Consider the following 26830-nt stretch of genomic DNA (forward strand, 5'->3'; position numbering starts at 1 on the left):
ACACACACAATACTATTACATAAGGTGGAGCAGAACACATGAAGATACCCAACACCGATGCCTAGCAAGACTGCATGTGTGAGAATACATACACACAAACACACACACAAACACATACACACACAACACACACACACAAACACACACACAACACACACACAACACACACACAACACACACACAACACACACACAACACACACACAACACACACACACAACACACACACAACACACACACACACAACACAAACACACACACACAGGCTAGAGAGATGGTCAGCGGTTAAGAGCAGCAATTGCTCTTCCAGAGGTCCTGAGTTCAATTCCCAGCAACCACATGGTGGCTCACAACCATCTGTAATGGAATCCGATGCCCTCTTCTGGTGTGTCTGAAGACAGCTACAGTGTACTTACATCAAATAATAAATAAATCTTAAAAAGAAAGGAAAGAAGGGAGGAAGAGAGAGAGAGAGAGAGAGAGAGAGCGCGCAGGATAGGCCATGGGGAGCATACCAGTGAGCAGCATTCCTCCATGGCTTCTGCTTAGCCCCTTCTCCAACTTCCTTCGGTGACTTTCTGATATGGAAGCACAAGCCAATCAAACCTCCCCTCCCGCACTTGCTTTTAGTCCTGGTCTTTATCGAAACAACAGAAATCAAACTAAGATACTAGTCTTGTTTGTTTCTTAACAAACAGAGTAGAGACTCCATCCAAGGCAACACTGCCCCACCACCACCCCCGGTGTAGATTAAGTCCCCAGGAAGTTAGTTGCTAGAGGTGGGACAAAGCCATCGTTGCCTCAGAGAGGGCATCACTGAGTCTACTGACTGCTCGGAGACCCTGCTGATGTCTCTGCATTAAACACACATGACCCTGGAGCACAGTAATACGGAGACGTTTGTGCCTATGACCTTAAGGACCCCGGTGTCCTCGGAGGGCAGAAGGAACAGTGACCATCAGACGTCAGAAAGGCTGCCAGGCAGGTCCCTCTTCCACATCTGAGCTCTTTCCACAGTCCAGCAGCTTCAACCAATTACACACGGGGCAGTGAGGGAAGACACAGACACAGCAGACTTTCAACACCGTCACCGTGAGGCTCCCTGAAAGACTGTGAGGGATTAGCACACACTGACTTCCCAACCTATCACAGATTCTGGGGCAGCAGCATCAAAGAGGACGCAATTCTGAGAAACTGGTCGTCAGCCAGGGGGGCGCAGAAGTGGCTGGAGAAACTCAAGGCAAAAAGCTTGTGTATATATATACACACACACACACACACACACACACACACACACACACACACACACATATATATCGCTGTGTGTGTGTGGTGTGTGTACACATGCATGCATGTATGTGGGTGGGCAAGCACACATCACTATACAAGTGTAGAGCTCAGAGAACAACCTCAGGTGTCTTCTCCTTCCTTGCTTGAGACAGGGTCTCTTGTCACAGTCCCCCTTCTCTCTGTAGACCCTGAGATTACAGAGGGCGGCTGTCACACTCAGCTTTCCTGGGGACTCTGGAATCCAAACACTTGCATCACAAGCACTTCAACACTGAGCTATCTCCCCAGCCCCTGATACTGACTGATTGGTTAGTTGTTGGGTTGATTTAGACAGGTCCTATTAGGCATGTCCTAGATAGCCTGGAACTTTTTATATAGACCAGGTCGGCCTCAATCTCACAGATTCAAGGGAGATCCTTGACAACCGGGAGAGCCTTGTCTCCTTATTACATCCCTGTGATATATGTCCTTTAAAATGCTTACACCCATGTCAGTCAGCACCACGGATCTTAGACCACACTCAGTGTGCCACACGGCTCCCTCTGAGCTGAACCACCCCCACCGGTGTTCTAACACCTCCTTCTGCTGATGAAGGGGGCAGCAGTCAGCCTGACAGTTGGCACAAAGAACCAGAGATGGAGGGAAGCCAGAGACAGACTCCAGCCAGCTCAGGCACACAAGTAACCAGCCACCCAGGGCTGATGGCTTTAAAGGGCACGGTATAAAAGAACAAGACTGTTTTCCACGCGTGACTGGGTATGCCCTCAGCTGCACCTTAGGCTGCTCCAGGCCACCAGTGCCAGCTAGGTGGAGCTATTTGTAAAATGAAACTACTGTGCAATCAGAAAGAAAAGAACAGCATGACCTCCTCCTCGCCTCAGAGACAGCTCACAAAACCCTCCCTAAGAACCCCACGGAGAAACGTGGGCTCCCTGCTCTGACAGCTCACAGGGGATGTCAGTGGGGATAAAGAAGCTGCTGAGGGCCTCTTCAGAGATAGAAGGTGACTGGGGTGGGGGTGGGGCACCCGCTAGGGACAGATGCAAACTGTAAGGGCATGAAGGTGGCTTGGTAGATAGGCTTGCTGAAGGTTAGAACTCAGATCCTGGCACTCAGGTTAAAGCAGGTGACCACCGTGGTGGCCTGCAGGTCATCCAATCACACTGGAAGCTGGGATAGGATTCTGATCTAAACAGCAGGTCGTCTAGCTACAGTAGTCTAATCTGTGAGCTCTGGGTTCAAACGGAGAGACCCTCCCTTAAAAGTGGAGTGCAATCGAGGAAGAGACTGGATGTTTGTCTCTGGTCTTGACATGCCAAACACCCGTACATATACACGCACACGTGTGCACATGCACACACATGTACACACATGCACACACATATACACACATGCACGCACACACACACATCACACACACACGCAAATGTTGGGAGGAGATGGGGAGATGGCTCTGTGGTTAATGCTCACTTTACAAATATGAAAATGAGAACCTGGATCCCCAGAACCCACATAAGTGCCAGGTGGATATGGTGGTCCAATCCCAGCCAGGGAAGGTATAGACAAGGAATTCCCAAAGCAAGCTATCCAGGGAGATTGGCCCTATCGGTGAGCTCTGGGTTCGATTGAGAGTCCCTGCCTCAGTGAAAAAGATGAAAGAGCAAGCAAGTCCAATTCCAAATACACTAATGTGTGTATATGTTCACATGTGTGTATATGTTCACATGTGTGTATATATTCACATGTGTGTATGTTCACATGTGTGTGTATGTGTATGTGTGTGAGAGAATGTGGGGGGACTCCACATGCACATATGCAATGTGAGCGCACATTCCCCCCACATGTGCCTACACCCATATATGTGCTACATACATTTATGAAAATGGAAAAAAAATCTAAAACAAAACATGGCTGGAGAAATGGTACGGCGGGAAGAGCTCTTGTAGAGGACCCCAGTTCAGTTCCTAGCACCTACATGATGGCTCACAGCCGTCCGTAAACTCCATTTCCAGGGATCTAACACAATCTCCAGGCCTCTGCAGGGTCTAAACGAGAGTGCTGCATATATGTATGTGTGTGGACAGGACACGCATACACAAAAAATTAAAATAGACATCATTTTTTTAATGGGGTAGGAGAGAAGTCCCAAGAGGAGAGAGACGGGAGACAGGAGGGGACCCGTAACAGGTCTGGGAGAAAAACAGGCGACTTCTTACACAGGCCCTGATGAGCCAGGCTCTATGTCAAGTGGAGCCTGCTGTTACGGACTGCCCCACAGGAGCCACTGAAACTTCCTCTTGGAGGCTTTGAGTCTGCCGGCCAGAGCAGCTGGAGTTTGCCTTAGCCCTTGTGGTGACTCGGCTGGCATTTCCTTTAGCTGACATTTGCAAGGAGTGAAGTTAAGACTCATATTGCCCAGAATGTATGGCCAGAGGTTGGGTGACTTACGCCCAAGATCTGCCCAAGATGTGGGGAGGGTGAAGGCCATCAGAAAACCAGTAAAAACACGACAGCCTGCCTCTGTGTCTGAGCCTCGACCTATGGCTGCTGCAGCAGGAGCCAGCCATGTTTGGAGTTTACCCAGTCCAGCTGTGAGTCCTGTGCTCTCGGAGTCAGAGGTCCAAACGGGACCCCTGGACTGCACGGGCAAACAGGCAGTGCTTGGTCTTTCTGGAGATCCCGGAGAACCTTCCAGAAACCTTGCATCCTTGGCTAATGATGACCAATGGATTGCCACACTGCACAGATCTGACACTGACCTTCCATCCCGTAAGGATCACACTCGGGTGACCCAGGCTCTCCTGTCCAGGTCAGCTACCGTGTGAACTTGACTCCACATGCAACCTGAATCCTGCTGGAAACAGCATAACATCGCACGGTCCCCATGTCAGGACAGGATATGTTTGAGTCCTTTCGTCTGCCAGACTCTAGGACAAGAACCCCACAGAATTCTAACTGGCAGCTCTAGGGAGGTGGGGATCTTCAACAGCCACTGGCTCCCAGGCATCCAACTGTCCTGGACACAGCACGGAGGACTGAAGCCTAGAGCCAGGATCCAATGTCCCTTGAGAGTAGGGGAACTGAGTAAGTCGGAACTTCCTCCATCCAAAACCCTGGTTTCCTGTCTGGGTATAATGGGGCTTCATCGTTTCTCTGGGGAGACAAGAGCAAAGGGGCAGAAGTCTCTTCTGGAAACTGCCTAGGGCCGGTCTGTGCCCACCAAGAGAGGAGGGCAACCACAGCTCCCCACCCCGTACACAGAGTGCTGTCTCAGGCCAACCTGGGTCTGGTGCTGGCTCACATCAGTCTGCAACACATACTCAGGCACCACACAATTGCCCATGCATGACCTCTGCCCACTGCCTTGAAGTAGGGACAGTTAAGAGAAGAGGCCAAGGGCTGGAGAGATGGCTCAGCGGTTAAGAAAATACTGGCCTCTTGCTCTCTTCCTGAGATCCTGAGTTCAGATCCCAGCAACCACATGGTGGCTCACAACCATCTGTCATGAGATCCGATGCCCTTGTCTGGTGTGTCTGAAGACAGCTACAGCGTGCTCATACGTAAAGTAAATTAATGTTTGAGGGGGGGGGGAGGAGGCCAAGGATGTCTAGGGTACTGTGCGAATAGATGTAGCCTAAACCCGGTTACTCCCCTGGCACTATCAGACTGCTCAAGAGCAGAACACCTTGAGCTCAGGTCACTTGCCTTGCAGCCAACAAAAACCGGTTCATCGACTTTTCCCTCAAGGCTCCAAAGCCTGGGATAAAAGATGACTTATTAAACACAAGTCAGGCGCTCGCAAACAGGGATCGGTTCCTCCCTCTGCATCTGTCACTGCTCACCTCAGCCCCCCTTACCTTCCTGTTGGCTTTCCCAAGTCCCTCCTGTCCTCACCAACCCTGGGAGAGCCAGCTTTGCAGATCAAAGAGTGAGATCAACCAACCTGTCCCTCTGGGAAGGCCTTTGGTCCCATTACTCAACAACAGAGCCCTTGGAGGACCCGCATGACTTGTCTTCTAGTGCATGTAACTCTGGGTAGGTGCATCAAAGCAGAAGAGAAGTTCACTCCCAGCCCACGGGCCCCCTGAAGGATCCCACAGGGCTCCCTGATCTGAGAACAAGATGGCTGACTTGTGTCTGGGTGGAAGAGCTGAGGTTGAGGGGGTTAACCTTGCTGTGGGAACCCAGACCATCTGCCACAAGGGAAATGTCCTTAGCTTGCCAGTCATCACAGCAGGGCTGGGAGGCCTCGGAGGCCCTGGAGCTGCCATCTACCTCTTCCAACTGGTCAGCCATCACTCCGACACAGCCTCTCCCTGCAAAACCCCAAAGCCAGGGCCTCCCTCCAGAAGCCGCCTGCTTTCATGTCCCTGGACCGCAAATATAAACATCCTATTTCTCCCACAGAACAAGGGAAATTGGGCCAGGAAGAGCAGGGAAATTTGGTAATAAGCCATGTGTTGAGACAGGAGAAATGCAAAGGCAGCCAGGGAGACCACGAGCTAGGCAGGGACTCCATGAGTGGCCCAAACCAAGTTACCCAGGGGTACAGAGACCAGGCTAGCTCCTTCTGACTTTACTTGTAGATGGTGCTCTCCTTGTGCAAAGGAACCACAAAACAAGATTCAGATCAGGGAGAAAACCATATTGATGACACTCCAAAGAGCAGCCAGATTGATCCAGTGTAGAGAAAGTTACTTAGTGACAACACGTGAGTTCAGTATCTTGTCCATCCGTATCCTGTCTGCCCCAGGCACCTGAGGACCCCGAGTTCTATCCCCAACACCCATGTAAAAGCTGGCATATGCCTGTGATCCAGTGCTAAGGAGGTGGAGACAGGCAAATCCCCAGGGTTTCTGAAAAACACAGGACGAATGGCTCCCGAGGAAGAACATCTGGCCCCCACATTCCTGCATGTACACGAGAACACACACAGGCACACATGTGAACATATATACACATTTGTGTACATGCACACACCCACCCCATGCATGCCCCTCCCCCACATACCCCCCACATTCTCTTCCTCTCTCACACACATACACATACACACACATGTAAACATATACACACATTAGTGCATACACACATACATGCCCCTCCCCCACATATTCTCTCTCTCTCACACACACACACACACAACCACACACACACACACACATACACACATGAACATATACACATTTGAATTCACACACGTACCCACCCCCCCCACCTGCGCTCTCTCTCTCTCCCCCCTCACACTCACACACACACACACACACACACACAGGCACACAGGCACACATGTGATCATATACACACATTTGAGCATACCCCTACATACATATCCACCCCCTACATAACTCCCACACACATTCTCTCCCTCACACACACGCACATGGGTGCACTCTATGTGTGTGTGTATGTGTATGTGTGTATACATTCACACACAGAGAGACAGAAATTAAATGTAAGCTAAGAAAATGTTTTAGGTAGTAATAGCTCGAAGGCTGCAGCCACGGGAGTGTGATAACTTTGCGCAGTTCCTGGACTGTCAGAAAACCTGTTATGCTTGCTTTCTATCCCTCCTCTAAGTACACTCTCCTTAGCAATTCGGAAACATCTATCAACATTTTCGGGTGTCCTTAGTGTTATTGGGGAGGGGGTTGTTTGGTTTGGTTTTTATCTAAAGCCTTCCTCCCTGCCCTGTGGCTCTCACCGCCCGGTGGATCTCCAATGGCGTGGCCTTTTCCTGCCTCTCCTCTGTTCTCCTCTGGGTAGCAGTAGAGATTTTACAGCTTGAATGCCCTGGGGTTTTCCTCTAAAACTCTGATCAAAATGTTCTTGTGTAGCCAAAACATAATTTCGAAAGATTAACCATTAGGTCCGTGGGCGGTGATCTGAAGTGAAAGGAAGATGTTTAGCGTCCCTCCTTGATAGCTCTGGATGCGTCCACTAAGGTTGGCACTCGCAGGCTTGGGCTTCTTCCCTACCCGAGATGTCTCAGCCCCACCAACATCCCACAACTGCAATCAAATGGTGCAGAACATGACAGACCTCAATAAGACCAGCTTCTCCTGCTGCAAACCCTCACTGTTAGCAGCTCCCTTTCACTGTACCTGTCTCCATCTACATAGCTGATTTTACAAGAGCAGAATCCAGCCAAATCCGCCCCCCACAAAAAACCAACCAAACAAACAAACAAAAAAAAAACCAGAAACAAAAGACCAAAACCCTCAGTCATAGAAAGCCAAAACCTGGGTTGGGGATTTAGCTCAGTGGTAGAGCGCTTGCCTAGGAAGCGCAAGGCCCTGGGTTCAGTCCCCAGCTCAGGGGTGGGGGGGGGGGGGAGCCAAAACCGTAGAGGAGACTTGTGTTGCCAGGTAATCTGACCAACCCTGCTTCCCAGAACAGCCTGAGGGAGTCCAGTCCCCACCAAGTTACAAAGATTGGAGGGTAGCAGAGTTGTGGTATTGGCCTGTAATCTCAGCTACCCAGAGGGCTGAGGCAGGAAGATCGAAACTTTCAGGCTTGCCATAGCTTCACAGTGAGCCTAAGGATAGACTTCACAAACCCACAGGCTCAGAGGCAGAGCGCCCACCTAGCAAGTGTGAGGCCATGCCCGAATTCAGTCTATCACAGAAAAAAAAACAAAAAAAAACAAAAAAACAAAAACAAAAACAAAACTGGTCCAGAAGACTGATTCAGACCAATAAACCATCCACACAAAGAATCAAAAATGAAAACATCTGTGTGGTTGGCAGAGCCCTGACCCACTCACAGAGGCTCTGGTGGGCAGCGGTCTCACAAGGAACGTGTAATAAAGAAACCGAGTGCTCAGCCCTAAATCTTTACAAGCCCCTACTCTACACCAAGCTCAGGGAGCACCGCAGAGGAGACGGCAGAAACACACCAATGACATCAGCCCGGGGATGGGAAGGATCGCCATGAACCGATGACATCCGGACAGGACACGGGTGACCTACCTACAAACTCAGAGCCACAGCCGTGTCCAGCCGCGTAAGACCTGCACAAGAGCAAACCAGTCAGCATTCCAGCGTGGGAGAGCCCAGGCCACACCCCTTACTGATTCCAGGCCACACCCCTTACTGAGGCCTCTGGCAGTTGTCAGCAGCTGGAGGAAAACACTTGCAGGTTTCCCATGATGCAGTGGGTGGTCCCACACATGCACGTGTGTGGGCAGCACTAGAGTCAGGGATCATCAAAAAAGAGAACAAAGTGGGGCTGGGGATTTAGCTCAGTGGTAGAGCGCTTACCTAGGAAGGCCCTACCAAGGCCCTGGGTTCGGTCCCCAGCTCCGAAAAAAAGAACCAAAAAAAAAAAGAGAGAGAACAAAGAAACTAGAAGGAGAGGTGGGGTACAGGGTGTGTCAGAGGGAAGAGGGGGGGTGGTTATGCCTGCATGGAATTCTCAAATAATAAAAACATTGTAAGAAGGAAAGCAGGGTTTTTGTTTGTTTGTTTGTTTGTTTGTTTGTTTGTTTTAAAGCAGGGTTTTTAACTTGCGCGGTTAAACATGAGAAGTCCGAGTGACAGATTCGATCATTGTGAGGGTGACAGTTTAAAAGTCAACAAGCAAGAATGGAAGCACACACCTGTGATCCCCGAACTTAAGATGCAGAGGCAGGGGGATTACCATGAGTTCTAGACCAACCTAGGCTGCAGAAGAGAGAGGTGGGGGAGAGAGCAAGAGAGCGAGAGAAAAAGCGCGCGCGCGCGAGAGAGAGAGAGAGAGAGAGAGAGAGAGACAGACAGACAGACAGACAGACAGACTGACTGACTGACTAAGTCTCAACAAAAAGTTATTTGCTGTATGCCAGGCACTTGGGTGGTGAGATTTTGAAGAAGAATCAAGGAAGCAAACAAGAGCCAGTGTATACTGTCTATTTTTGGAGACCATACAGGCTTTTGTTTGGTTGGTTTTGGTTTTTGGGGAGTTTTGCTTTTTTTTTTTTCTTCAGATTTTTGGGTTTTTTGGTTTGGCTTGATTTGAGAAAAAAAAAAAAAATCTGTGTAACCCAGGATGGCCTGAAGCCTACTATAGAGCCCAGGCAGGCCTTAAACTCACAGAAATCCGCCTGCCTCACCTTCTTGAGCACTAGAATTGCAGTCCTGAGCCACCATACCCAGGGTAGATGATTTTGTCACTGCAGCCTGTCACTCAAAATTGGGGTATAGAGAGGCCAGGGCAGTAGTGGAGGAGTTCTGTCAGCCCAAAGGCCATCCTCTCAAAGGGGAAGGCTCAAAAGAAAAGAGTGCTCCTCAGGGAGCACGGTGCTCCCAGCTCCCCTCCTTTAACAAATCCCCGTGAAGAGCAGGCCAGCAAGGTCTGTGCTGGGTCACATGTCATCATGTGATATCATCTTGGGGCAAATGTCATCAAAATAGTTCTGTGGATAAAGTGACTGCCATTGAGCCTGAGGGCCTGGGTTTGATTCCGCTCAAGACTCAGGTGGTAGAAAGACAGAACTGACCCCCACAAGCTGTCCTCTGAGCCCCACATAGGCACCACCGCGAGGCACACGTGGACACACATACACTCACACAATAAATAGCTATAATAAAAACTGTGGTTTTGGAAACTTATAAACCACAGCCTTGGGATTGGAGAGATGGCTCAGTGGTTAAGAGAACTGACTACTCTCCCAAAGGTCCTGAGTTCAAATCGCAACCACAGCCCTTTCGCTGGCTTGTTTGTGCACAACGAAAACCCACAGGAGATGACCAGGGGCTGTTAACCGACACCATGATTGCCAGGAGAGTCAACAGTTCTCAAGAAAGAATTTCCCAGCAACACTCTAAACACTCCACCCACCAGGAAAAACAAACAAAACAAACAAAACCGTAAGTACTGCTCAGCCAAGAGATCCCTCCCCAACAACCAGCTGAGAACCAACTCCACTGTGCCCAAAGTTCTTGCACCATTAAGTACAATATTCGCCATCAAGGTTAATATCAACCTTTCTACCGAGAGCTAAGGCTTGCATAGAGTATCTTTTAAATTCTTTAATCAGTTATTAAGATTTAGAATGGAGCCCCTAGAGTCCGGGTGTTTGCATCCATGCTCTGACCAAATGCGGGACATTTCCCCTCTCTTTCCTGATAGAGGAAGTTGACAGGGGCCATGGAACAAACTTTACCGGAGGCAAGAGCCACTTTTCTATATTCCCCTATTTCTGAACGGAACCTGGGACTAGATTGTGGCCAACACGCGACACCGACTTTGGAGGAAGAGGCTTTTCGCACCGCGCGTTCTGGCAGGGTTCCATGGGTTATTTTTAGCAATCTTAAATTGCCCTTTTTTCTTTTTTATGCTATTCCATTTTTTCCCGTTCTTTTGAAGGAGGAGAGAGAGAGAGGAGAGAGAGAGAGAGAGAGAGAGAGAGAGAGAGAGAGAGAGAGAGAGAGAGAGAGAGAGAGAGAGACGAGCCAGCGCACGCTAAAAAGAAGCGAGGACCCTGACATGGGGATCTTAAATATCTCTGACCATTCCCCTTTGTACCCAACGCTAAGACCACGCACGCCCCAGGAGGGCATAACACACCTTGGGGGCTCTGTCAGCTAGTGCGGAAACCCCACAAGTTCTTCGCATGCTCAGACCAGCCAGCAAGACAAAGACCGCAAGTGCCCCGGCCCACAGCTCCAGACAGGCAGGGACCGGGTCTCCTCGAGTGAGCCCACTCCCAGAGCAGAGAGTCTCACTCGAGGATGGAGTCCCCAGGGCGTCCCCAGCGAGATCCGGGTCCCTCCGCATCGCCCCCGCCCTGCGCCCAGTGCCGGTTCCCCGAGCTCCTCCCGGGCCCCCGCACAGCAGGCCCGCGTCCCGTGCGTGCAGATACCAGCGTGCCCAGGAACCGCCACGTTGTCCCGAGTGGACCCCAAAATCCCCGGCTCGCGGACCTAAACTAACCCTGATACCCACCCGGGTCCCGCCGCGAGGGCTGGACACGCGCCGGCTCCAGGAGCCACAGCCGCTGCCGCCGCCACTGCCACCGCCGCCGCTAGCGAGGCGCGGCGGGGAGGGGATGTGGAGAGGCCGGCCCCGCTCCGCCCCCACTCCGCCCCCGCTCCGCCTCGCTCCGCCCCAGGGCCCCCGCGCAGCCCGGAACGCCGCGCCCAGCCTCTAACATCGGGGTCCCGCGCATTTGTCGATCCCTGCTCGGGCTCTCTGCAAGTCCTACCGCGCGCCGGGTACCCGAGACCCTGCTCTGGATGGGAGCCCTACGCCCTCAGTCCTGGAGGCAGGGCCTCCCTGTGCCCACAAATGCGCTCACCCCCTGCGTTCCAATTTTTCAAATTTGGGGGTACGAAGGAATGATGCCCACCAAAAGGTACTGGGACCCTCTCCTCTGACAACGACCCCTTAGAAAGACCCCATGGTGAGGGTCCTTGTGGAACCCAAAGCTGAATATGGGAGAACCAGAGCTAGGCGCCTTTCCCGGACCCAGCATCCCCACCCAGCCTGCCGCTTTCCGAGTCCCTGAACATCTTTAGGTCGAAGGAGGTGTACATTAGCACTATTGTCCCTCTACCGGACCCAAGTCTGGGCGGGAAAGGCTGGGACACATGGCGACAGACAGACAAAACACACATTTGTGCTTTAATGTGTTTGCTCAGTGTTTCCGTGAGAACTGGCGGACGCAGCCAGGCCCCGCCTCCTGCGGTCTCTGAGCGCGCGGTCCGGACTTCGCCGGATGTTGATGGCGTCTCCTAGCAACGAGAGATGGCGGAGCCGGAGGACCAGGCTGACGGGTAAGCCCCGCTGGAGGGATAATAAACCCACCAGATGTTATCCGCAGCTTTCTGTACGCAGGTACCCCCACCCGGTGCGCCTTCTCCTTCACTTCTGTGCCCGTTCCCACTCTCTTCCCCACTTTTTGGGCCTTTCCTACCCTACCCAGTCCACCGTCCCCTATATCCCTTATCTCTTCCACCTCCTATCCTTTGTCCTTTCCTACCCCACCCCGCATACCCCCTCCCCCGCCTCACACTCTACTCCTAGCTCCTGCTTCTCCCGGACTACAGAATTGCATGCCCTGCGGTAACCATGGCAACCACTAGGCTTGGCAAACCGGACTGCAAAGCAGGACGTAGAAAGGACGCTGTCCAGTATTGCAAGAGTAGGAAGAAGGGGGGAAGCACTGGTTCCATTGCTAGACCCGTGCCTCCCCCTAAAAGAATGAACTCCCCTGTCATGGATTTGAGGGGTAGATAGATAGATCCCCAGCACTGAGTGAACTCCAAAACACTGCTGCTGGCTCTGTTTTAGTTTTTGTGCAAAACAAAAGCAAGTTTAAACAACTCGATTCTCTCAGACACTTCTGGGTTGTTTCATATATTTAAAGGTTAAGTCTCTCTGGACGCCCATGGCAACACATCCAGATTATATCACAGGAGAAGGCTAACTGTGAAGCAACAGTTGTAGAATGAGCTCCAACTTGGGGAAGACTTGAAATGCAAAGATCTGAACAAAGGCAGGTGCACACTAATGCCTGTCCCAGTGGTGCTGTGGGGAGCAGAGGGGGAAATGGCCTGTGCTTTCATTGTCTGTGAAGCAGACATCTGCAGTAGTTTGATTTTTTAAAAAGCTAGCTTAGTTTATGTCTTAAATACTACGTGTGGCATATTTGTAGGAGTGTGGGGTGTGTGTGTGTGTGTGTGTGTGTGCGTGTCCCTGTGTATGTGTGTATGCTCTCGCGTGTGTGTGCACGTGTGTGACATGTGTGAGTGTGCATCTGTGTGTGTGTGCATGTGCATGCAAGTGCACATGCAGAAGCCAGAGGAGGACGTCAAGTGTCCTGCTTTATCGATCTGCACTGGCTCAGATCCTCACAATGCCAGAGTTACAGGCATGAGCAACTGTGCCTGACTTTTACGTAAGTGCTGGGGGGTCCAGACTCCAACTCCTAATTAAGTTTTTGAAAAGCCAAAAATATTTTACATGCAAACCTTCGCCATGCTGAGAAGCAGAGGCCGAGTCAGGCATGCTGTCCTCTCTCTGAGACCTTCTCGGCTTTGCCCCAGAAACAGAATAGCTAAGGTGATTTTTCTGGGGTGTTCTCACGTGCCGCTCCTTTCGTGCTATAATTGCGCTTTACGGTCGTCTCCATGCCAAATTTGTGGCCCATGACAAGCATCACATAGTGATGGAAGAGTTGTGGCTGGCAGCAGGATGGAGGAGAGGCGGAAGCCTTACCGTTGAGCAGCTGGTATGCAGTTTGCACGATAGGCTGTGAGCCAGTGTTCCCTGTCTCTAAAAGCAGGTCAAACCTGGAAGGCGAACAGACATCTGCGGAAGAGGAGACAGAGCAGCAGTACACTGAAGGCCATGAGGTAACTTCCCTCCAGACTGCTTTGCTAGGAAACAAATAGACAGGACGGCCAGGAACCGTGGTGCCATGCTCATATGCTCCGTGACAGTCTCAGTTCAGGCACGGAGAGACCTGGTTCCTTCCCAGTGTTCTACTGCCATTGACAAAATAGTTTGACCAAAAGCACCTTAGAGGAGGAAAGGATTTATGTGGCCTACACTTCCAGGTCATGGTTCATTACTGAGGGACATCAAGGCAGGAGCCTGAAGGCTTGCCAGTCCACACATAGTGCCTCTAACCAGAGAACTCACTCACGGCCAAGGAGGTTCAGCAGGAACCATGGGGAGCACTGCACACCTGTTCATTTCTAGCTTCTGCTCAGCCAGCTTTCTCACACAACACATGGCCACTCATATAGGGAATGGTGTCGCCCGCAGTGTGCCTGGCCAGTTAGTAATTAAGACAACACCTCACAGACTGGCCAGTCTCCTCTGGTTAATCCCTCACTTGAGACTCCCCTTCTCCGATGATAGACTGTGTCAAGCTGCATACCTCATTCCGAAGTGTTAGCTTTCGGTAATAGCACACCCGACCCTTAGACTGCCTTGCATTTTCCAGAGGTCATGCTTGTAACACATGACTTTAGAAACCAGGCGGAAGTTACATTATACACAAAACATGACCTCTTGGGGGTGGGGGAGATGTAGGCAGATGGTCTTCCTGTCACCTTAACATCTCTCAAGATTGTATTTTCTTCCCTGGGATTTCTCGTTGCACCGTAACAGGTATCACCACAGTTGGAAAACAGTGGCCAAAAAACTGCTGAGGGTAGAGAGCCCACCCAAGATCCTGAAAGGGGCATTACAACTGATAGCGAAGGCAGATTAGAAGGGGAAATGGTGGATGCTGAGAGAGTCAGCACTGAAGGAGAAGCCATCTCTGAAGGAGAAGTGGGGTCCATTGGAGAGGCTTTCCCAGAAACAGAAGTGGAATTCATTGGAGAGGCTCCCCCAGACACAGTAGTGGAATTCATTGGAGAGGCTCCCCCAGGAACAGAAGTGGAATTCATTGGAGAGACCACACCAGAAACACAGGCGGAACCCACTGGAGAGGCTACCCCAGGAGTGGCTGTGAAAACCATCAGAAAAGCGGAACAAGAAGTTGAAGTCATTAGAGAAGTCATCTCAGAAACTGATGTGGACTCCATTGTAAAAGCTATCCAAGGAGTGGACTTAGAATCCATTGGAGCCACCATACCACAAAAAAAAGTTAAATACACTGCAAAGGCCAGACCCCAAGATGAAGCGGAACCCACTGGAGAACCTGCCCCAGAAGGAGATTTTGACGTTTCTGAACAAGAGAAAGCAGGCCATCCCTCTGAGTTGGACGAGCTCTCTGATATAATCAGCTCTCCTGCGTTCTCCTACTCTGATGTCAGCCCCTGGGACATGGGGGAAGAGGAGGCAAAAGCCTTAACAACACAGGACATATCCCAGGAAAGCGTCTACGAGCCCATAGAGCTCATACAGCCCACAGAGCCCACAGAGCCTCCAGAGGACAGTGTGGTGAGTGCCTTTCAGTGTTTGCCTGCCTATGTGGTTTGTCACCCAGTGAGAGGAGTTTGCAGATATGTGTTCAGTATCTGTGATAAACACTGCCATCTCCAAAAACTTGGAGAGGAGAGGGTTTATTTGGCTTGCACAACCTGACCCTTGTCTGCTGTGAAGGGAAGGGGAGGTGGGGAACCTGGAGGCAGGAATGGGAAGCAGAGGCTATGGAGGAGCCCTGCTTCTAGCCTGCTCTTGGCTTACATTGCTTTCTTGGAGAACCTAAGGCTACCTGCCCAGGGCTAGGGCAGTAAATTATCTGCTAAGCCCTCCCACATCGATCATGAACTCCCATGTACTTGGCCGCAGGCCAACCTGATGGGTGCATTCTCCCAAGCTGGCCAATGTTAGGAATCTCTTAGCCAATGTAGGTCACCGCTGAGAGCTTAAACCTCAGATCCAGGCTGCCACATGCAAGGCTGGGGACATTCTATAGCCACCATCCATACATGTGAGCACTCCCAGGTCTCCAGTCTTCCAGAGCAGCGTGGCCCAGAAAGTTTCGGGGGGTGGGGTGGGGGCTTGTGCGCCCGTAAGTTCACTTTATGTAAGGAAGGGAGAGGAACTGAAGTTCTTATTTCTCAAAATTCAAATTAGCTGGCCATGGTAGCATCCAGCTGTGATCCCTGCACTCACCCAGAAGGAAGGCTGGGGCAGGGGTATCTCGCATTCTAAGTCAGCCTTTGCGTTCAAAGTGTCATTTCGTGTTAGTGGCTGACATTTTGATCTTTGTTGGTTGGTTTATCTGTTTGGGGGCTTGAAACTAGAGGCCTTAAACCTGCTAACCCAGCACCAAAACTTAAAACAGGTCAGAAATTTTCAGGGGGCAAAAAGAAACCTGAAGCACAGTAGAAAGCACATTTTATTTTCTTAGGTGCCAGAGGTAAATCCCAAATCTGCTTGGTCACCTACAAATGCTTTTTGTTTCATACAAATCACTGAGTGACCTTTTCCTGGGGAGATGCCAACAAATGTCTCCTGGCCCCAGACAGTGAGCCAACAGCAGGCTGAAGTAATGATTCCGGGGTTGGGGATTTAGCTTAGTGGTAGAGCGCTTGCCTAGCAAGCGCAAGGCCCTGGGTTCGGTCCCCAGCTCTGAAAAAAAGAAAAAAGAAAAAAGAAAAGAAAAAGTAATGATTCCACGGAAGCCCAGTTCGGAGAACCAGTGAGCTTACTGGGGTCACTCACAGGAGCATGGGTGATTCAAAAGCAGCCGTGTCCCCATAACGTCCAGTTCAGCATTCCCAGGGCTCCCTACAGGACCTGTAGGCAGATCACCCTTCCCAGAGTCAGCTCTCCAAGCTATTATTCCTACTACTGCTACTCCTTCTTCTCTCCCTCCTCCTCCTCTTCCTCATCTTCCTTCTCCTCTTCCTCCTCCTCCTGCTGCTGCCACTTCTCCTCCTCCTGCTGCTACTTATCCTCTTCCTCCTCCTCTTCCTCTTTCTCTTCATGCTTTTCTTCCTTCTCTTCTGCTTCATGCTCCTCCTCATGCTCCTATTCCTCTTCCTTTCTCCTCTTCTCCCTCCTCCTCTTCCTCTTCCTTCTCCTCCTCATGCTCCTCCTCCTCTTTCTCCTCTTCTTCCTCCTCATGCTCCTCCTCCTCTTTCTCCTCTTCTTCCTCCTCCTGCCGCTCCTTCTCTTCCTCTTCCTCTATCTCTACCATGTATACACCTTTGGGGCAGGTTCTTGTAAGCCAGCCTACCTTTAGGTGATGCTCACACTTAGGTGAACTTTTTAGCTTCTTGTATCTGTTTCCCCTTCCCTACATCATGGGCCATGGAGCTCACGGGCACATATGATATTCATACTTTGTTCTTTATAAACAGGGTGGTGAAACCTAGTCTCGCCAGCTCCTGGTCCAGCATTTACCTCAACTGCTGCTGAGTACTGACGGCCCAGCTCAGTAACTACAGGAACTACCCCTTCAAATGCTTAAAATAAAGTTGGGGGAGGGAGAGGGTAAAAGCACAGTCTCATAACTTCATCACTAAGGAGGCTGAGATATAAGAGTTGTTAAGTACCCAGGCCACCCTGGGCTATGTAAAAGACGTTGTCTCCAGTGAGAAAAACAGCCAGATATCGAGATCAAGGGAAGGTGTTTAGATGGGAGAAGAGAAAGTGCCTACCCCACCATGAGGCCCTTGCTGGAAGTGCACAGAATGAAGGCTAGCCCCTATGAGGAACGTGTTCAGGCCACTCTTTCCAGCCTCTGGCATCTGGACAGCAGAGCAAAGGGTCTTCCAGGTCCATTCAGAACCTTAGTAAGGAAGGGACACAATTAAACCTGTTCCAAACTACAGCAGTCCTCATTAATTTGTTCCTGATATTCTTTCTGTAGGTGAGACCCATAGAGCCCTCCCGTCAAAGATCCTTTCCTATGGGGGCACGGCACCGCTTCAGACTGAGCATTATGGGAAGTTTGACTCCCTCGGACATTGACGATCTTCCCCTGGAAACAGAGGAAGCTCTTCAGCAAGAGTCAGGTAATGATGCTTCTGACAGTGTTGTCATGACAGCCACTAAGCCAGCTCACCTTCCTTTCTGTGTAGGTGAGGCTGCTCCGGCCATAGCTGTCTCCTCCTCACTCCCCTGATGCCGAGAGGCTAATGATAAACATATGTTCAGCAGGTGCAGGCAGCTGGATCTCAGTTGACCCTCACCCAGACTCCATTTACAATGGATCTCAGTTAGCCCTCACCCAGACTCCATTTACAATGGATCTCAGTTAGCCCTCACCCAGACTCCTTTACAATGTATCTCAGTTGACCCTCACCCAGACTTCATTTACAATGTATCTCAGTTAGCCCTCACCCAGACCCAGAGAAGTCGCAACTGTTCCCCATTGCCCATTGATACATCTAGTAACTTATTTCAGACCCAAAGAGGTCCCCCACATCCACAACCCTGACTGACTCCACCCATTTCCACCCGATCCCTGGTCTCTGGAAGTGGAGCCTCTGCCGAGTGTGGAAGGGCACACACATGTCCTCGTCTGACCATGTGTGTGGGGAACAGATGGGGAGAATGCATGCTGTCCAGGATGGAAATGCGTGCACCCTTCAGCTTCACAGAGCCACACATTATTTATAGCTGATATGGAAACAGATGTCCATCTAGCCCAGTGAGAAATGAGACCGTGGTTCTGGATGCAGCTCACTGCTGGGACTTGCTTTGCACACACACAAGGCCCCGGTCCACAGAAATGGATGCGGCACTTCCCACCAGAGTCCCAGCAATGTGAAGCCTGAATCAGGAGGACCCTTGAGCCACTAAGCTCCAGACAAACCTAGGCCCTCAGAGCAAGGTGGGTCAGGGGTACAGAGGAAGCAAGACGGTGTGAACGCTTCAGGTCCAAAGCACCGTCACCATCATCCTGCCTGTGGGATGGCTACTTGAAGGGGACAGCCCCTAGGGGACTGTCCCCCCCCCCAGGTCTGTCTCACACACACCAGGGCTGCAGTTCCTGATGCTGCAGCTGAGCTCACGGGATGGCAAATGCCCACCAGGCATGTTGGTTGGTTTTCTAAGTGAGGCAGCTGTCTGCCGACTAACCCTGAAGAACCCTCTTCTTCCTCCAGGGTTCGGTTCTCCCAAGATTCGGTTCCCCGGACCAACTCCTGCTCCACGTCTCACACACCCCATAACTTTGCCTTCCCATTTTATTCCTGACGCTCACCTGTATGGCCTGTCTGGTTTGAAACAGAGTGGTGGGGGCTGGAGAGATGGCCCAGCAGCTAAGAGCATGGCTGCTCTTCCAGAAGACCTGGGTTCAACTCCCAATCACTCAACCACCTGTGTGATTCAAACTCCAGGGGTATCCAACTCCTCTGGCCTCTGCGGGCACCTGCACTCATGTTCATGGACCCACACGAATAACCAAAAAGTAATCGATAAATAAAAGTCAAAACAGTCTCCCAGAGCCCAGGACAACCTCGAACCCCTTATGTGTCTTAAAGACTGGTCTTGAATTCCTAAGCTCTGGGATTCTGGGTCTGCAGGACCATGCCAGCCCTTGATGTCGTGTTTTGTTTGTCTTATCTGTTCAATGCTGATCTGTTGGGCGCCTGTGTTCTGATTACTGCTCTAAGCAGCAGAGTACAATGGATAACAGCCAATCTGCCCAGCAGCCACTGTGGTAGCACGCATACCTTTAGCCCCAGCGGTGCTTGGGACACAGGGGATCTCTGTGAGTTCAAAGCTAGCCTGGTCTGCATAGTGAGTTCTGGGCCAACCAGGGCTACATGGAGAGACTCCCGGTCAAAACAGACAAGTAATGACATACAGCAGAAGACAAGGGTCTCCGTGACCTAACTGTGTGCTGCCTGTACGTGTGCTAGGTCTCATGATTGCAGTACTCAAGGGGGCCAGAAGAGGGCATCAGATCCCTCGGAGTTGGAGTTAGAGAACGGTGTAAACTGCCTGACATGGGTAAACCTGTGAGCCATCATCCCAGCTCCCGAACTTCATTTTTTAAAATCCAAAAGCCCCACAGTAAGGAGGCCCCTTTCCTCCCATCCTTCACCTGAGTCTCCATCCACTGCTAGGATGTGGCTCGTTCTGTGGGATGTCTTGGGTCAGTGCTGGCTGATACCATGGGCAAGCCTGAGAACCTGCCACTGGAAGGCTCTCCTTCCTCGTTTCCAATATGCCCTGTGAAAGCCGGACTAGCCTGGATGCCCACACCCCTCAGAACATGACAACCAAGCCCTGGTGACTTTTGCTGTCTCTCTCTGACCGCAGTGCAGCCACCTCCCAGAGCCCATGAAGAAACCCGAATACAGTTCCTAGACCAGGTCCAGACCCTCAGCCTCGAGGACGAGACCCAGATCGAAAGACCAATGTCTGAAGGGAGTGACGAAGCAGAGGAGGAAGGCGCCCAACTGATGGTGCTAGACCCAGACCACGTAAGAAAACGCCCTGGGGCTTTGCTCTCACCCCGTGCAAGGGGGAAACGATGTGGGCTCTTTCTGCCTCTGACCAACCTCCCAATGCTAGCTGCCTCTTGGCTCTCATCCGCTACACCTCCTGCTTTGTTTCCTAAACTGCCGTCGTTTATTTTCTGTCCCAGCGATAAAGCACCATGACCTGGGGGAGGAACGTTTATTTCTGTTGACAGTCACAGTTCAGGGTAGGAACCAGGAGGCAAGAGCTGATGCCATGGAGGAAGGAGCACTGCTTACCAGCTTGCTTCCCTGCGACTTGCTCAGTGTGCTTTGTGATAAACACGCCAGGACCACCCGCCTAGGATTGGCACCGCCCACAGTGGGTGGGGCCCACCGGACCCACCCACAACAATCGTCAATCAAGAAAATGTCCCACAGTCTTACCTATAGGGGGCATTTTCCCCCAGTCTAATGGGGGCATTTTCTCAGTTAAGGTTCCCTCTCCAGATGACTCCAGTTGTGTCAAACTGACTAAACAAGCTCCAAACGCCCTTTGCAATGCTGTTTCTCTTTGTTTTGCTTTGTTTTGTTTGTTTTGTTTGGGGGCTGGTTGTCCTCTGTGAGGGATCTGGGCCAAATCTCTGACCTCTTTTTCCTGACAACTAAAAATGTACCCAAACTGTGCAGGATGCTGGAGGGAGGCAGGGATAGCGTCGCTCTCTCCTGACTGTCATCCACACCGAGGGTCCTCGGTCCAGACCCACAGCACAGGAGAAAAGCAGACTTGACTTGACATTAGCGACACATTTGGAGAGCTGTACTGCTCCAGGGAGCTCAGAAGAAGCCCAGGGCATACTGGGAAAATCCCCTGGGCCCTCACTTATCATCCCCCTTACTGTCCCTGGTGAATCTAGGCTGACCCCCCCCCCAGCGGCCACATCCCTCAAGGCAAATCTCTGCAGTGTTTGGTGTGGGCCCAGGAATTGTGGCTTCCACTTGGTTGGGTGTGGGTCCCCCAACAGTTGGAGCAGGGGTTTACCCCTGGCTGTTGCCTGCCTGTGTATCTAGTTCCCCTAACTGGGTTGTCTTGTCTGGCCTCAGTGGGAGGGGATGTACCTAGTCTTGCAGTGACTTGAAGTGCCAGGGAGGATTGCTACCCAGGGGGGGACCTCTCCTTTCTCAGAGGTGAGGGGAATGGGAGAGGGGAACTAGGAGAGAGGGGCTGCAATTGGGATGTAAAGTAAAATAATGAATTAATGGGGGGAAAAGGAGTCTTGCTTGAGAAATCACCTGTGTCTGTCCATACCATCCCCACAGAAACAGACAGACTGAGACAGAGGTCAGAGAGAGAGTGAGAGAGCAAGGGGGACGGGGGAAGGGGGAAATGGGGAGAAAGAGGGAGAGGGAAAGGGAGAGGGAGAGAGCAAGCAATGGACCACTCAGCCAAGCACTACTGCCTTGACCATGAGAGGAACTGACTGCTTGTGGCTTTCTGTTTCCTTAGCCCCTGATGGTCAGATTCCAGGAGGCTCTGAAGAGCTACCTCAACCGGCAGATCGACAAGCTGAAGTTGGACATCCAGGAACTGGTGAGTACGGGTTCCTGTCTTCCTCCCAGCCCCCGGTGGGCACCCGTGGACCTGCCTCAAACCTATCACCCTCTCCCGTACAGGATGTGGCCACCAAGCAAACCCGAATCCAGAGGCAGGAGCTGGGCGTGAACCTCTACGGGGTCCAGCAGCACCTGGCCCGCCTGCAGATGCAGCTGGAGAAGAGCCATGACCGACACTCTCTGGTCGCCTGCGAGCGGAGGAGGAAGGAGGAGGAGCTGCAGTGCAACCGCGCCCTCTACAACAAGACCTATGCAACCGCCAAAGAGGAACGAAAGAAGTGTAAGGCACCCCGTGACCCCCAAGACCCAGGGCCTATCCCCTGAGTGTTGCGTGTCGTTGAAGATACTGGCAAAACAATGACGTGTCCAGAAGGGGTTACCACTTTTGTTTTTTTGTTTGTTTGTTTGTTTGTTTTTTGGAAAGGAAGGCCCTGCGGTGTGGCACACTGGGTAGAGCAGCAAAGGCAGAGACCAATAGGGTCAGGTGTAGAGACTCCAAACTGGATGTGTAGAGGGTCTACGGTGGTCCAAGAGAGGAATCAGGAGGCAGCAGAGCAGGTGGGTGGGGCTCAGGGATGGGAGGGGCCATTCTGCTGGGTACAAGAGCTGGATCAGGCAGTGCCCCAAACCCGACAGCAGCAGCCAAAGGTGCTGCGGGACGGCAGAGAGGAGCCCAGGTAGCCTGGGATCACGTGAGATGGGCCCCCGCTGTGCGCGGTATCCCTACTGAGGCCACGCCCCCTCACCGAGCCAAGAGCTGACGACCTCGCACCCGGCGCCCGTGGTCACTCAGTCTTTGTGTGCTTTGATGTTTCCGACTTTCTTTTTCAACTCTATTACTGATATAATAGAAAACAAAGGGGGTTGGGGATTTAGCTCAGTGGTAGAGCGCTTGCTTAGCAAGCGCAAGGCCCTGAGTTTGGTCCTCAGCCCCCCCCCCAAAAAAAAGAAAAGAAAAAAAAAGAAAACAAAAATAAAATGAAACAAAACAGATGGTGGCACGATGTATTTTGAACCCCGACGAATGCAGGTGAGAATTCCGGGCTTTCCTTTCTTTTTGGGTTTTATATTCTATTAGAGGTCTTCCCGGGACACTGGTAACGAATGGGGTTTTTATTTTTTATTTATTTTTAATTTTTTTCAATTTTTGGAGGCAGTGTGCCCTGTAGCCCAGGCTGGCTCCAAACTTGTTACGTGGGGTGATCTCGAACGTCTGATCCTCCCGCTTCCATCTCCCGGTATTGTATGTCCTGTGCTGCACCACAACTGGTGTATACAGTGCTGGGGGTCAAATTCGGGGGCCTTCAAGCACACCAAAGTAAGCAGCCCACCAAACATCTGCCACGCGATTCTGGAGAAGAAGGTGCCCAACGTGGAGGGACCAACATACATCTAATGATGCTCCATTGTAATGACTGAAGGACAGAGGGGAGAGAGGACCAGAGACAGGCAACCGTGGTCTCAAGCCCCCCGACCCCCGCACCCTGCACTAGTCGGTCACACCCAGGGCGGAGGCCTGTGACCTGTGCACGTCCCATCTGCTGTGCCTCACCCCTCCCCCATCACTGCATTTCTGCACTAGGGACTGGGCTCCCAGCAATTACATTTTGGGGGGAAGCATTCAACCCATATCAAGTACCTCTCCCTACTTACCTCCGAGTCAAGAGAAAACACCAAAGGAAGGGTGTGGCATTGGAACGGAAGGCCCCACGCCCCGTCATTATAGACCTTGAAGCATACTGCAGGCACACACGGCTGTCCCTGCCCTGCCAATTCTCGAGCATCAGGCTACATGGCTTCCACCTACCACGGCTCCTGGAGCAGACGAGCCTCTGTCCCCTGAAGGGCTCCCTGAAGGGCTGGGCCACCCCTTAATCTTCCCTTTGACGTACACAGAGGGACACAGCCAGAGGAGTTGAGCAAGAACCCTGCCCGCCGTGTTTTTATGACAAAGGGTACTTATTCAAAGCCAGCCAACGACAGACAAACATGGGGATCGAGGAGCGGATAACCGGAGGAGGAAAATGGGTTCCAGGCAGTTAAGTTTGAAATCAATTTATGTTCACTAATACTTGAAGGAGTGAGAATTCAGAAGAATAATTGAAATATTGACGCAGTCACTCACCTGGCAAAGACAAGTTGACCTCGTTTGGCACACTTAGGTAAGTGTGCAATACACACTTCTGCTCGATCAGGTGTGAGCGGGAGGTAAGGTAGCCTGCTTTGGTTGACAGACCCAGACAAGGCCGCTTCATCAATAAACATTTATCTCCTTCCAGGGCAGTCAGGACTGGGTCCTCCGAGGACCCTGAGATTCTGTGTGGCTGCCCCTCTATGTCCTGATCTCCTCTTCAGAGGATCGGAAGGCGACCATGGTGACCACAGTAAATCTTGTTAACCTCTCTAAAGACCTCGAGCTCAGATGAAATCAGGAGGGCAGTCAGGTAGCAGCCGCCGCCCGCCCCCCCACCTCCGGGCAAGCATGACCTGCTTCCTCCCACTCTTTATCTGGAGAAAGGAACTCATCCGAGAGGGTTGAAACAGACACGTTCCCCGAATAGAAACCGTCCCAAATAAGTGCAGTCCGAAAAGATGGGGCAGGGGGTGCCCAGTGGACTCTCGGCAACGTCAGCTGCCTCAACACGTGTGTGCTAGGCAGACAGAAGGTGGGACAGGAGGAACCGAAGAAATACTTAAAGACATCACAGATGAGAAGCCGGCACACCGTGCTGACAGCGCCATGCTCTTCACAGGCAAATGGCTAAAACCCAAAACAAAGGGACCCCCCTCCCCTCCCCCCAGCAGCCAGAGGAAGCATCGGATTGTGCAGACCAACACACCACAAACCAGCTCCAGCCTGGCTCCCTCCTTCCAGCCTCCTTCCAGCCTCCTTCCCCGGGAACCTTACTGCCAGAGTGTGCTCCAGTGCCACGGAATTTCCCACAGTGCAGTTTAAGGCTTCCTTTCTCCTCAAGGTTAAGGTGCATCTTTCAAGGACAGCTGACTCCACCACGGCCCTCTCCCAATGACCAACACGCAGTTCAGCTTTCTGTGTAGCCCCATCATTTGGACAGGCGGTGTTCTCTGCTGGTGCACAAACCTCCTTTCTTTTTTTTTTTTTTTTTTAATTTTTATTTATTTATTTATTATATATGAGCACACTGTAGCTGTCTTCAGACACACCAGAAGAGGGCATCGGATCCCATTACAGATGGTTGTGAGCCACCATGTGGGTGCTGGGATTTGAACTCAGGACCTCTGGAAGAGCAGTCGGTGCTCTTAACCGCTAAGCCATCTCTCCAGCCCCAAACCTCCTTTCTATCTATCATCTGTCTGTCTGTCCAGCTCCTATCTGCCTATTTGTTTTTGTTTTTGTTTTTGTTTTTAATTTCCTTACTTCTAGAAGATATATTTCTATTTTAAGGGTATGGGTGCGGTGTCATTGTCGCTGTTGTTCCGAGACGGGGATCTTACTATGTAGCCCTGGCTGGCCTGGAACTCACCGTGCACTCCTGGGTAGCCACAAACTAGTGGAAATCTGCCTGCCTCCACCCTCTAAACGCACCCCACCTGCCTTGTGTGTGAGTGTTTTTTTTCCTGCATGTACATATGCACACTGTGTGCACTCCTGAGGTCCACATAGTTGAGGAAAGGGCTTTGGGTCCCCTTGGGACTGGACAAAGGATGTTTGTGACCAGCCATGTTTGTGCTGGGAACAACCGGACCCAGGCCCTCTGCTCTTAACTGTTGTCAAATGCTGTCTGTTTATCAGTGGAAATCCATGTGTCACTTATAAGCCCTGATGTTTACTTATTTTCGCAGTGTTTGGGGTAGAGCCAGGGCCATACACACGCTAGGCAAGTGCTCACCACTGAGCTAACCCCTAGCCAGAGCAAACAAGTGTTAATAGTGTCATCTCTGCAGGCTCCCAGCCGTCCCTGTGAGTTTAGTTAAGGGGAATCCATTGGGACTGAGAGGCCCTGCCTGAGGTGCAGCACCATCCTCCGTAGCTGCCCCAGCCTGAGGGGCAGCAGCTCCCCCAACCCCTGCAGCTGTACCAGCAATGGCAGGGCCTTCAGTGGAGGTCAACCTGCCTGCTGGGCTTGGGACTCCTCCAAAGGGCCTCCGAGTTGTGCCTAAGCTGCCTCCCGCTCTCAAGTGGTGAGAAACCTGTGAGATGGATGTGAGGCCTTATCCAACACCATCCTGGGAAAGCCTAAGTCTCCTCCGTGTGCTGGGAGGTGGGTTTGAGGTAATTTGCAGATATGGGATTTCTGTACACACATAGATGTACTTTTTTGAGACATGGCCTCGGTGTGCTGCCCTGGCCGGCATAGAACTTGTGGCCCTCCTGCCTCTGCTTCCCCAGTGCTGAGATGGCCGACCCACAGCATCAGGTCTGACTGCTTAGCGTGCTCTTGCTCCTTTCTGCCCTCCGACTCCATTAGCAATTCTTCCGCCCCAGAGAGTAAGTCTGTACTGTGTGTAGGTTGTGCAGGGGCTGGAATCCAGCTCCATAGCTGAGGCGCTGTCTGTCCAAGCCCCTGAGTCTGGGTGCCAGGTACCCACCTAAGCTGGGCACAGTGGGCTCCACTTGTAACCTTCTTGCTGGATTGGGAGAGACAGGAAGGTCCTGAGGGCTGGCTGGCCAGCTAGTCTTACCAGATGGATTAGCTCCAGGTTCCCTGAGAAATCTCATCAAACAATAAGGTAGGAACTGAGAGATGCTTACTTCTTCCAATGCTCAGCACTTAAGAGCATCGGCCATGCTTACCTAGGAAGCGCAAGGCCCTGGGTTCGATCCCCAGCTCCGAAAAAAAGAACCAAAAAAAAAAAAAAAAAAAAAAAAAAGAGCATCGGCCATTCCTGCAGAGACCCTGGATTCGATTTCCAGCACCCACACAGCAGCTGACAACCATCCGTGAATCCAGTTCGAGGGAATCTTGTGTCCTCTTTGGGCCTACAAAGGCACCAGGCATGCGTGTGGTACACACTCATGCACACACACACACACACACGCACACACACACACACGCACACACACACACAGGCAGAGCACCAATGCACAGGGAGAGGAAGAGGAGGAGGAGGAGGAGGAGGAAGAAACTAGCTGGCTCTATCTCT

The 26830-nt window shown here is 51.6% G+C and overlaps 2 protein-coding genes across 5 annotated transcripts in view; one reads left to right on the plus strand and one right to left on the minus strand.

The window, feature by feature from the left end:
* Tbc1d16 (TBC1 domain family, member 16) overlaps positions 1–11337 on the minus strand; it is an 85727-nt gene extending 74390 nt beyond the window's left edge. Inside the window, exon 1 of one of the 2 annotated variants that reach the window (XM_039087516.1) lies at positions 11214–11337. The gene's annotated coding sequence lies outside the window, so the exon portion shown is untranslated. The remainder of the gene's footprint in view (positions 1–11213) is intronic. The other variant, NM_001427508.1, reaches the window with a different exon arrangement.
* A 49-nt stretch (positions 11338–11386) lies between these two features.
* The window catches only part of Ccdc40 (coiled-coil domain 40 molecular ruler complex subunit), a 40531-nt gene continuing 25087 nt past the window's right edge, over positions 11387–26830 (plus strand). The window contains exons 1-8 of one of the 3 annotated variants that reach the window (XM_039085685.2): positions 11406–11622; positions 11909–12043; positions 13552–13624; positions 14388–15167; positions 17551–17695; positions 19953–20116; positions 21600–21683; positions 21767–21986. In XM_039085685.2, coding sequence (XP_038941613.1) covers positions 12015–12043; positions 13552–13624; positions 14388–15167; positions 17551–17695; positions 19953–20116; positions 21600–21683; positions 21767–21986 — 1495 coding nt within the window. In that variant the 5' untranslated portion in view covers positions 11406–11622; positions 11909–12014. 3 annotated transcript variants of the gene reach the window in all.

This window comes from Rattus norvegicus, chromosome 10 (genome assembly GCF_036323735.1).
Source record: "Rattus norvegicus strain BN/NHsdMcwi chromosome 10, GRCr8, whole genome shotgun sequence".
NCBI classification, from domain to species: domain Eukaryota; kingdom Metazoa; phylum Chordata; class Mammalia; order Rodentia; family Muridae; genus Rattus; species Rattus norvegicus.